This window comes from Eubalaena glacialis, chromosome 4 (assembly GCF_028564815.1).
Source record: "Eubalaena glacialis isolate mEubGla1 chromosome 4, mEubGla1.1.hap2.+ XY, whole genome shotgun sequence".
Taxonomy (NCBI): Eukaryota; Metazoa; Chordata; class Mammalia; order Artiodactyla; family Balaenidae; genus Eubalaena; species Eubalaena glacialis.
Window position 1 is genome coordinate 26,134,895 of NC_083719.1, and position 13,092 is coordinate 26,147,986.

At 42.4% G+C, this 13,092-nt stretch overlaps 1 protein-coding gene across 6 annotated transcripts in view; it reads right to left on the reverse strand.

Annotated features, from left to right (window-relative positions):
• Positions 1-13,092, reverse strand: part of DROSHA (drosha ribonuclease III) — a 123,783-nt gene that overhangs the window by 89,056 nt on the left and 21,635 nt on the right. For all 6 annotated transcript variants that reach the window (XM_061189152.1, XM_061189150.1, XM_061189151.1 and 3 more), the window contains 3 exons: positions 11,391-11,471; positions 4,655-4,741; positions 2,281-2,367 (listed from right to left, as the gene is read on the reverse strand). In XM_061189152.1, coding sequence (XP_061045135.1) covers positions 2,281-2,367; positions 4,655-4,741; positions 11,391-11,471 — 255 coding nt within the window. The remainder of the gene's footprint in view (positions 1-2,280; positions 2,368-4,654; positions 4,742-11,390; positions 11,472-13,092) is intronic.

Below are 13,092 nucleotides of genomic sequence, written 5' to 3' on the forward strand. Positions count from 1 at the left end.
GCCAGTAAGACTGCCACAACTAATAACGTCTGTTTTACACATGAGAAAATCAGGGTTTATAAAAATTGAAATGTCAAATCATACAGCTAGTAAGTAGAATTCACTAAGGTTTAAGCCCTCTCTAAAGTCATACTGCTTTCCTTCTTTAAGGTGATCCTAAAAGTTAAAATGAGATCCGTATTACTTGTAGGGAATTAATAGATAAGACAGATAATTTTTAAATATTTTCATGGTAACTAATTATTTGTATTTGCAAGCCCGCTGAGGAAAAAAAAAGAGAAACGTATTATGTAGGGGGGAGTTGGACCAGATGACTTCTGAAGGCCTTTTCAACTCTAAGACTATGAGATTTGGTGTAACAAAGGGTTTGAGTGCCCAATTGAGACATTTTAAAAAATAATAAAATAAGAAACCTTCAAAATTCAAAAACTTCCCAGTGTCTTTTCATAAAGATTGTTTAAGAATAGTCCAAACAACCTAAACGTCCATCGACAGATGAATGGATAAAGAAGATATGGTACATATATACAATGTAATGCTACTCAGTCATAAAAAAGAATGAAATAATGCTGTCTGCAGCAACACAGATGCAACTAGAGATTATCATACTAAGTGAAGTCAGAAAGAGAAAGACAAATACCATATGATACCACTTATATGTGGAATCTAAAATGTGGCATAAATGAACCTATCTACAATACAGAAACAGATTCACAGACATGGAGAACTGACTTGTGGTTGACAAGGGGGAGGGGGGAGGGAGAGGGATGGACTGGGAGTTTGGGGTTGGTAGATGCAAACTACTACATTTAGAATGGATAAACAACAAGGTCCTACTGTATAGCACAGGGAACTATATCTAATCTCCTGGGATAAACCATAATGGAAAAGAATATAAAAAAAGAATGATTACAGCATATAACTGAGTCACTTTGCTGTACAGCAGAAATTAACACAACACTGTAAATCAACTATACTTCAATTAAAAAAAGAAAGAGTAGTCCAATCTAAAACTTTGTAAGTATGTATGATGATGGATGTTAATTAGATTTATCGTGGTGATCATTTCACAATATATATAAATATCAAATTATTATGTTGTACACCTGAAACTAATAACATTATATGTCAATTATACCTCAATAAAAAAAAGAAGTCCAATATTACACCCCTTTCTATATTATGGTCCACCCTAGAGATAGATGTGATGTGTATTATCAAATGATTTTATTTTTACATTTACACTGTAATCATCTTCTCAAAATAAAAAATTCTCTAGGATAAAATATACTGCGGCATAAAGAAAATCTCATTAAGAAAACAATCTGTTTTAAATTAGTATCACTACTATAGGATCATGTCTGCTAATAAAAAATAATAATAGAAAGGAGCAAGATTAGGCAAAGATTTTATTCTTTACTCTCCAACGGAACAGAATTTCACAGTTTAAGTAAACAGTACTAAAATAACTTTTCAAACTGCAGATGTAATTTCTTTTAACCAAACCAGAAAGGATTAAAGAACATTCTACTTCGATGTACATACACCACAGCTATAATTCAGTAAGTTCTACAGCAGCATCTAGACTGGCTCAAGTATACCTCTACACTCCCTTCCTGAGCCGCCAGTGAATTCCACTCTACGTCCAACTGGAATACAGAATAAGTAAGACAATTCCCATGACTGCCAGCTTTGAGACAGAAAGATTTTGACTTACAGATACAGAACTTCCATTTGAACCGATTACCAACAAAGCAGCCTTAATACCTATATAAGAATATCATGGATCTGTATGTCAGAGTGTCTTAAAGAAGACATATTCCTGGGATTCAAAAGCACAAAACTGTATGAAGTTAATTCAGGCTCCAGATGTCCTGAACAAGCTCTATTTCTTTACCTATTACTCAGAGACTAAATAATAGCTTCTCCTTAAAACTTTCCAACTTTCTTTTGAAGGACACCCAACCCAAAATAGCTTTGACACATTACTCCACAGTTTATCCTTCTTTTCAATCTTTCACACTCTCAAAATGTTATTCTGACACATGTTTACTTACACCATGTAATGTGGACCAAACCTGTGACTCATTAGCACAGACGTCACATTCCCACCTGACACACACTGCCGCTGACTTCCTGCAGCTCAGGTAGAGGGGTGCAAGGTAATCGTTACTTAGAAGTCAGATGAAAAGAAATTTCCTTTGACTTTTAGAAAGAAAGAATGAAGGGAAGGAAGGGGGCTCAGGGAAGGAGAAAGCCAGCTGATCAGCATAGACTTACATTGGTCAGGGGGGCGTGTGCAAACATAGAAAATCCTTCAAAGATATACTCATGATCATCATATTCGATAACCGTTGGCCTGTCAGTCTGAAAGCAAACAGAAACACAAAGTATGAACAAATGACATGATGTGCATGTGCAGAAACCCATCAGGACACACAAAGCAACCAATAGGTGAAATGTATGGACTTCTGTTAACGTTTTCCCAAACACCAGGGAGAAACTTTACACAGAGGATTAATTCTAGCTAGAATTCTCCTGCTTGGTGGAATTCTCTAGCTTCAGTAATATTTATATACTAGACAATCAAGAATGTTTATTATGGGTGCCATAAAGAAAAAAACAAGGCTAGCTACGTGGCTTCATTTTCTAGGAACTTGTTTTATTTAATCCCATAATACTACCAGTCCTGTTCTTACTAAGCTATATTTCTGAACTAACAGAAGCTCTAACAAGAACAAGATAATAGCACAGTCTAATCAAAGCAAGTGGAGAAGACTCAGCATCACAACAGTCAAGACTAGCAACAGCCTGGAAGGCTCTGAAAAGCCCCAAGGTGCCAGAGGCTCATCCCTTCACAGCTCCATTCCCAGGCCCTCCAAGGAGAAGCCAACCCATTAAACACTGTAACAAATCAATTCCTGCATAATGTCAAAGATCTTAATTACCTGCAAATTGAATCTAATTAAAATATACAAATGTTGACCTAAGCATAAGAGACTCTCTTCTTTATGCCATTCTTATAGCCCACCATTTTTAATCCTAAATGCTAAACATGGAACGAATTATCAAGATTGGAAACCTAAAAGACATGTTTTTTTTACATAGGTATTGAACATTATTCTTCTAAACATTTATACACACACACACACACACACACACATATGAAGAACTTGGGTGGGTGGGGAGAAATAAAGAATATCCAAATGCATATTATTTGTTTTTCCAATATTACTGTTACTTCCCATTTGAATAACTCAACAAAGCTGGTCTAAATTAAATATTATGAAAGAACTTCTAGTGAAATGGTAATGGTACAGCCACTTGGGAAAACAGTTTGGTAGTTCCTCCAAATATGAAATATATAGTTACCACACAATCCAGCAACTCTAGTCCTAGATTTACTCAAGGGAAAGGAAAACATACATCCACACAAAAACTTATATACAAACATTCACAGCAGCATTATTATAATAGCCCAAAAGTGGATACCACACAAATGTTCATCAACTGATGAATGGATAAATAAAATATGGTATATCCATACAGTGGAATGTTACTTGGCCATAAAAAGGAATGAAGTTACGTACTACAACATGGATGAATCTTGAAAACATTATGGTAAGTGGAAGAAGCCAAAAGATCACATATTCTATGATTCCATTCATATGAAATATCTAGAATAGGCAAATGATAAAGACAGAGAGTACCTTAGTAGTTTCTGAAGGCTGTGGGGTGGGAAAGAATTGACTGCTAATAAGTACAGGTTTTCTTTGGGAGATGATGAAAATGTTCTAAAATTAGATTGAGGTGATGGTTTCACAATTCTGTGAAAAGACTAAATATCATGAAATATATACTTTAAATGGGTGAGTTTTATGGTATATTAATTATATCTCAATAAAGTTGTTAAAATAATTATTAATAATCTAATTTTGAAACTGAAATCTCTTAATTAAAAAAGTAACCAGAATTAATTAATTTTGTACTGTGAAAAGGCAGTATGGCACAGTGGAATGGCATACAGCCATGCACCGTGAAGTCAGTCTGCCCAGGCTCCAGTCCTCACTGTGCCACTTACTGCCTGAATAATCTAGAGCAAGCGGCTTAACCTTATCTGTAAAACATGGACGACTGCCCCACCTGCAGAGTGGGGATAATAATACCTACCTCATCGGTTTTTTTGTGTGTGAAATAACTTAATACATGTCAAATACTTAGAATGGTGCCTAGTACCATAGTCAACAAACATTAGGTATTATTATCACTGTCATATATGCAATACTTATGGTCATAATATATAGATAATATATAAGCTATTTGCTGATTTTTAAGAGATGCACAAGCATTCTCTGCATTCGTCCAACTCCATAGCTCCAACAAACAAGCTCTCCATAATTCACTGGCTATTATGTGGTATCAACAATAAAAATGAAAAAAGATACAGAAAGTAGTATAATGAGAGGAAGCCAAAAATAAAAGTCATTATGATAAAGGTCAATTTTATTGGCATAAAAATAAAATGTTTTTAAAAGAAAGAACATTTAAGAACTGAATCCATATTTAACCAATTCACATTTTAACCTATGTACACACATAGAACCTATTTACTACATTTTTAAACAAATGAAATCTGATTTTGTTAGGAACTCACTAAAAAGTTTGTAGGAGGTGAGACTGTAATTCGATAGTGGAAAAGTCTGCCAGCATTGTTGGTCATAGGACGACAGGGCTTGATGGCCTGAGGGGAAAAATAAAAATGAGTTTAAGAGTAAAGCAGCAAAATACTGTTATTTAAAAATAGACTGTATTTTCTAGATTCACATCTGACAAAAGAGGTTGTATGTGTGTTCCTTTACAAACTGGTAGGGAAGAACAGTATTCACTTTACCATTAACTAGATAGATAAAAATGGGCTGGGCTTCCCTGGTGGCGCAGTGGTTGAGAATCTGCCTGCTAATGCAGGGGACATGGGTTCGAGCCCTGGTCTGGGAAGATCCCACATGCCGCGGAGCAACTAGGCCCGTGAGCCACAACTGCTGAGCCTGCGCATCTGGAGCCTGTGCTCCGCAACAAGAGAGGCCGTGATAGTGAGAGGCCCGCGCACCGCGATGAAGAGTGGCCCCCGCTTGCCACAACTAGAGAAAGCCCTCGCACAGAAACGAAGACCCAACACAGCCAAAAAAAATAAATTAAAAAAAAATAATTAAAAAAAAAAAAAAAAAAAAAGGGCTGCTGGTCACTGGCATTCAACCCACCGACTCATGTACAATACAACATATAGATCTCTCTAGATCTAAATTTCCATGACTATCTTCCTTTCATTTATAATAACATAATAATTGACCTTTGGCTAACCTCTCAATAAACTAAAAAAACAACAAAAAAACCCCCCAGAAAGCAAGAAGAATAATCTCAGAAGTAACAGCAGTAGGTTATAATAGGAAGGGGAAAAAAGTGAAAGGGTTAAATATGCTGAATAAAAATAGAGGGAACCAGAAATGCAGGAAGCAGAAGAGGTGGTGGACAGAATATGCACAGAGCTTAAGATGGGAAAAGGAAAACAGCAAGCGACAGAAGCATCAGTGGAATCACTGGGTACGTTGTGACAGACACAACGATGGGTGACCCAGACCATCTTTCAAGGAAGGACTTGCTGCCTACTGTGAAGAGCATGGGCAGCAGTCTCCAGCTGTCGGCTCCTTCAGGATCTGTGTCAACTGCAGAGGTCCCTCACCTGACGTCAGGCATGTACTGAGCGAGGCAGAGGTACAAAGGCCCAGCCCCCCAGCCCAACTTGAATGGGCAATGCTCATTCCCTGGATCATCACCAGGTTGACAGGGGCTTTGCTGGGGCTGACTCATAGTTAGACTAATCCACCTGTCCAATGCTGCTAATATCCTCTTCCTCTCACAGGCGAAGATCCCTAAGAAACATGCACCCCAAACTTCATCTTAGCATCTGCTTTTGGAGAATCCAATGTGTGACAGTTGGCACCAGAAGTGATCCAAGAAAGCAGGAGATAAGATAGGGTTTTGGAGCTGAATCACTTACCATCCAACTAGCAGAAAGGAACCCATCACGGTGGCTGGTGGAGCACACAGCCCCTGGCACCAGATAACAGGCCAATTGAAACTTTCAAAGACGCTGAATTGGGAGACTGTACCAGTGGAAGCAGGTGCAATGCACCAGGTGTTTAAAACTATGAGAGACCGGTAGCTGTAAGGATAATGGGATGGATGGCTATTGCCGAGCACCACTGATGCTTTACCATGCTCTTCAAACTTTAGTGTGATCTCAGATTGCTTGCTCCCCACACCCAGAAGTTTCTAAGTCAGCAGCTGAGGCAGGCTGAGAATCTGCATTTCTCACAAGGCCCCAGGTGATGCTGATACTAGTTGGAAGGCTGCACTTAAGAGAACCACTACTCTACAGAAATGCAGCAGCAGAGGAGAAGGAAAGGCAGCTAGAAGCCAGATGTGAAAGCCTGCTATTGCACACAAAGAGGCTCTTACCACCGGCAGTGAGAGGTCAGAGAGCACCAGGACCAAGCCCAGGGTTACCTGTCCGAGTGGGTGGACCTTAAAGACTAGTTAACAGCCAACCAAGGTAGGTCTGTTATGCCAAAGTCAGGGATATGAAAACCCGGGATGAGACATACAGGTTTGGACTCCTCAGACACCTCTAAACCTTCTGCCTCTTCAGAGGTGGCCCATCCTTGTCTGTTAAGAGCAAGCACTCACCTGTCTGAAGACAATGAAAGCCCCCGAAGGCAACACTGTCCTCACTCTCCCGGCACCCAGTCAGCCTCCGACCTCACAACAGACTTATAATTAGGGTCATTTCACATCATAACTGGTTTCACATTTTACAGCTGGGAAGGTGCTGAGAGGAGACATACTATCCCAAAGGAACTGTAAGAACCAGCTGGCACCAGCACGGGCCGGCAGCAGGGGTCCACACACGACCAGATGCTGGGAGTGCTCGAGCAAAAGGACCAGAACATACAGCTACTTAGGGAAGAGCTTACTGACTTGGGAGCACTCAGGATTCAAGGATGTCAGGAGATGCTGAGAACTCCCTACTAAGACATCTCCTAAAAGCATGAAAAAGCGATGGCCCGCGCCGAGTAAAGTGAAAATACCAAAACTGCAGTGACCGACAGAGGAGGAATGAATTCAAAGATTCAAGGAAATGGGCACGTTGGGATGGATAGAGTATCTATGACTGAAAAATATTATCAGATAATCATATTCCATGGGAAGGCCCGGAGGACACGCCATTGACCAAGGCCAAAAGGAATGTGCTGGTGAAGGGGCACCAGCTTCACTAGGACAATCAGTGGTGGCCTCCTCGGCAGGCCAGGGCTGATTGTAAGAGAGGTGGTTACAGCATCAAGGATGACAGGACTCTGAAACAAGAGAGGCCAGACGATGGGGCTCATTATAAGAAGCCAGGTCACACAATTATCATTATCGCCAGCAAGACGGAAGTGGCAGCCAAGGGGATGTGACCCACAAAGAGTCATGGAAGTGGTTTTCACAACACAGTGTCCTTAGGCACAAAATAAATGGGTAGCTGATAAGAGTACTACCTTAGTTTGTACCAACGGAAGTAGTCAAGACTGGGTAACCAAGAGGCTGAAGGTAGGCTGCTCCAGTAAACACTCATGATCCCTTGCCCGGTTCCAGGCCTGATCAAGTTACTGGACTGAAATCCACTGACTGAAGAGGTGGCCAGAAGGCAGGAGGAAGGGCCCTGCAACACTATCACAAGCAAAAATGGTCATGATGGCCCAGTCCTTCCCCCAAGGGGCCTATGGCCATTTTGCTCAGATAACTGTACACCGGGGAAGGAAGAAGCCAGACAGTTCAAGGAGTGTTAGACACAGCGTCTGAATCAATTGATACTCAGAGACTGGACGTATCATCCTGGTATCCCTGTCAGAGTCGGGGAGACAAGGCCAAGGTAGTAAACAAAATCTTGGTCAAGGTCTGGCTTACAGTAGGTCCACTGAGTCCACAGAGCCACCCAGTGGTCATTTCCCTGGTTCCCAAATGTACCACTGGAATTGACAAAATTGGCAGACGGCGCCACCTCACACTGGGTCCTTGATCTGTGGAGTAAGAGCCATCGTGATGGGAAAGGTCAAGCAGAAGCCACCCAACCTGGACCTCAAAAACAGTATGACTCTGGGGGAATGGTGGAGATTAGTGCCACCCTTAAGGATCCAAATGACACAGGGATGACTGCCCCTATCACATCTCTGTTTAATTCACCAGTCTGGGCCCTAAAGAAACCAAATGGATCCTGGCGGATGACTATATACCACCACAAGCTCAACCAAGTAGCTCTAATTGCACCTGCTGTGCCAGGTGTTGTAGCATAGTTACAGCAGATTAATCTGCCCTCAGGTACAAAGTATGTGGCAACTGATCTGCTGAATGTAGCCTTTTCTATCCCAATCAGGATGAGGACCAGTTCTGATCAGAACCGGTTCACATTTATGTGGAACAGACAACATTTATGGGTTTGCCACCGGGTTAACTCTCCCACTTCTCCCACTCACTGCCATAATACAGTCCAAGGTGCCCCTGACCTTCTGGAATACTGTAGAATGTTATATTGCTCCACCGCATCTTTGACATTATTACATTGAGCAAACTAAGAGCCCTGGTAAAATGGATATGCTCCAAAGGGTGAGAGAGAAACCCTGCAAAGATTCAGGGTCTACCACAGCCACACCATTTTAGGGGAGCGGTCTAGGGAGTTCCAAGACATCCATCCAAAGTAAAAGACAAAATTATTGCCTCATCCACCTCCTACAATGAAGAAGGAAGCAGAACACTAGATGGGCCTCCCCGGGCTCAGGAGGCAGGGCAGTCCTTAGCTAGGAATATTACTGCAGCCCATTTATAAAGTGGCACAAAAGGCTGCCATCTGTGAGCGTGACTCAAGTGAGAAAGGCCTCAGCAGTTCCAAACCGCAGTGCAAGCAGCCCTGCTGCAGGGGCCATACAATTCGGCAAATCCCACACTGTTGGTGGGAAAAGATGCCGAGAAGAGTTTGTGGCCACACTGGGAGAATCACAATGCTGGTCTCTGGGGTTCTGGAGCCAAGCCATGCCATCTATAGTGAAGAATTATATGCCTTTGAAAAGCAATTCCTGGTGTGCTGCTGGGCCCTGGTAGATATGGAAGGCATGGCCAAGGGACAGCAAACAGACATGTGGCTGGAACTGCCCATCGTAAGCTGGGTTCTGCCAGTCCCACCCCGGCATAAGTTTGGGTGGGACCAGCAACAATCCATGGTAAGGTGGAGGGGGCGTACATCCAGAACCAAGCACACACAGGAGAAGAGGGCACAAACAAGCCCACCACCGTTGCATCAGCTCCCCTCCCTCAGCTGATGACTAAGGATGGGAGGATGAAAGCATAAGGAAAAGCCCAAGCTTGGTTTGCAAACAGGTCAGTCAGAACGGGGGTGCAAGCCGAAAACGGACCGTGCTACAGCCTCATTCAGGGATGGCTCTGAGAGACAGCGATGAGGGAGAATCTTCCCAGGGGGCGGAGTTTCAGGTGGTGTACCTGGTCATCCACTTTGTGTGGAAAGAGAAGTAGCCTGAGGCTAGAATATAGATGGACTCATGGCAGAAGCAAGTGGCCATGCCAGCTGTCAGAGGCCTAGAAGGAAAAAGATGGGAAGATCAGGGATAAGAAGGTCTTGGGGGAGAGACTTGTAGGTAGACAAACAGGAGAGAACAATGATCTCTCCATCACATGTGGATGTTCACGGGAGAGCACCCACTGTGGAAGAGGTTCTAAACCATCTAGCTGACAAAATGGCATGGCCAGATGATGCCGGCCAGCCTCGGTCATTAGCCACCTAGAGTAGACAGGGTGGGCACATGAACGAAGCGGCCACAGTAGCAGAGGCTTCACATGAGCCCCACAGCATGGACCTCACCTCCCCAGGCTAAGCTGGCTAAGCTGACTGCCACTGCCGAACGTCCAGCCAGCCACCTCCAATGACCAACGCTGGGCCCCCAATATGGCACCATTCCTGGAGGAGACCAACCTACCACTTGGTGGAATGTTGACTACATAGGTCCCGTCCATTGTAAAAGGGCCACATGTACACTGAGGATGGGTTTGCCTGCCCAGAAGTCCTCAGCCAGCACCACTGCCCACCTGAATCTCCCTTCACGGAAGGGCCTGCTGCTCAGCTGTGGGAAAAGCAGTCAGCACACAGCTGCCGCTGGCGGCTCCTTCCAGGTCAGCCTCCACTACAGAGCCCCTCCCCCCACCAAAGTCGTGCCCTTCCTAGGGCAGCTTGCTCGGGACGAGGGAGATGCAGGTATGACAGCCACTCCAGCCCCATGCAAGATAATTCCGACAAGCCCGGCTTTAAAGGCCCATCACAGGTGGACTTCCGCCTCTGCTCAGTCCCAAGCCCACACTCTTCCTGCCTGGTCCCTGTGAAATGTCTCCACTGCAGCCCTGCCTGCAGAGACCCCGGCCTGAAGCACACGCATGGACACTCACAGAGCGCAGATCTTGTCCCACAGGCCCTCGCTACACTGGCCGACTCCCAGAGACAAATGAGGTCAAAGGGAGGCAAGTAGTTCAAAGTATCCGCCATCGGCTCATAGTCTTTAGTCCGATTACTGTTATGGCCTCAAACAAGTTTTATATAGAAATTAAGGATTTACAAAAACTATGTTTAAACATAATGTGCTGAATCATAAAGTGACAATCCTGGGATTAATGAGAATAGTTTGTAAAGATAAAAGATAATGGGGAAAAGACGAAGGAAAATAACTGAACAGGAGTAGTTATATATAACTCTGTGATGTAAAAGTATTCAACTCATCAGGCAAACACACTTGGCGTGTTCCTGACAACCCAGGGACTGGGGTGTGACACAGGTAAAACAAGTCCATGTGCCACTCCCAGTTGAGTGGGGACAACAGACAAAGACCACCAAACACAACGGTGTACACTCATGTCCCCAAGGAAAGAGGACATGTGCCTTACAGCACCTCAGTAAGATCATTTCTCCAGGGAGATTCACAACCATTTATAACAAAAACATGAAAGAAGATTACAATATGTACCGTTTTAGGATACTTAAAATAATAAAAAAGCAACTCAAATTCACTTTGCCTATTTTAAATAATGAACCTTCCAAAGTTTCCTTGATAACATTCCCACTCCACCTCCAAAACCCAAGTACGTTTCTTCTCCAATTATCAGTAACAGAGACTATTAGGGAATATGAGAAGACTATTTCCATGGTATTATTTCATTTACGGGGAAAAGAATAGCAACAGCATCTGTCTACTTCTGGCTTCTCAGCGCTGACAAATATAATAACCTGAACCAGTTACCTCTTCTCCAGGATAAATGCTGTGCCTGATTCCCGTGCGTCTCGCTTTTGCACTGCATTTGCAGAGTGGGCCATCATTCATCTGTCAGAAACAGAATGTAATTCGTTTTTACTGGGGGAAAATCCACTCCATGCACGATGATGTCTCGGAAACTGTGTGGGTTTTAATGTCATGAGTACCGAAGCTCTGAAGAGGCTGTCACGGTTAGAAGATTAAACGGATGTTCCAAAACCAATAAAGCTGCAAACTGTCTCTATTGTCTGATAAAGGGAAATGGTATGACAACGCTGGATTCCCGACTTATTTGTGCAGCCAAGCAGAAAATATCAATGTCAGCGCCCTGTTTGCCCCCATCTTCTCCTATCACTTTCCAGTATGTTCCCCCTATTTTTTATTTCAGGAAAAATGACTCTTTCACAAAAGAAAAGCCTATTTTATATTCTGAAGGAAGACATAGAATGCTTTGAAGGTGACCTGCAGATTAAATGTTTTCAAAGATAGACGTAAAGGTATCTGAAGCAGAGGGAAGAAAATGCCTACCTGAACCAGAAAAACTTTCAACACTAATCAGGTGAGTCTGTATATGTTTGTTCACCTGAATTCATTTTACTGCCATGAGCTCCACCCACATGATTCAATAAGTGAATAATCCTGAATGCCTCCTGGGTAGAAAGGGGAGAAGGAGGGTGATACATAGCTAAGGGTCCACACAGTCAAGGAATACTTATTCTAATTTTAGTGTATGCACCGCTGAAGCGAGCACCAGGAATACTTATACCACATGGGAGAAATAACACACATATGAAATGCTTAGTAATTTTAAAGAAAAAGGAAAAATGTCCAGGCTTCAAGAAACCAAAATGTGAAGGGTTGAACAGGACGGGAAAAGAAGGTGGCTATTCTACACGAGGCACCAGCATGAGAGAAAAGAGAGAAGGAAGAAATCCTATGTTATGCTCCAGGGACATGAGACCCATCTAAATGGAATGGACCATATGTGTGAGTGAGAAAACCAAAAACGCAGAATTGAGGTCAAAATCTTAAAGGGCCTTAAAAGCCAATTTCATGAGTTTATTCTATATAAATGGTTAATATGGAATCAAAAAGGAGATGAGAGCATCAGTTTAGAGTATGGGGAAGTGGAGTTCCATTTCTCACTTTCTTTGTATTAATTAAAATATATAATTTATAAATATGACATATTATGAGACATATATATTCTATATACACACACATACTTCTTTCGATTTCCAGGGATTTGTAACCCGTGCCCAATGAAAATATCTCATTAAACTTTGAAAAGAAATATTAAAGTAAAAAACTGTAACTTTCTTTATCCTTTTGGGAAATCTAAAGCTCCAGGTGGTACAGCAGAGGAATAACGTGGCTACCTAAAACAAACAAACAAACAAACAAAAAAATCACATTAAGATATTATCCAAAGTAAAAGCTGGCAAACAGAGATGTGATGGAATTCCCTCAAAAGTCACAACACATTCGTAATGCTGGGCACAACTTGTTGTGATGAAAAATGTGGAAAAATCACTTAGTGCTCACTCAAGGAGAAGTGAGATAGACATCATACATTCCTGCCTTTTACCAGGGTCTGGGCCCCAATGCAGATCAGCCCTTTATAAGGCTCAACTGAACAGAGGACGCAAAACCATACAGTAAACACAATGTTGAGACTGTACAGAAGGCC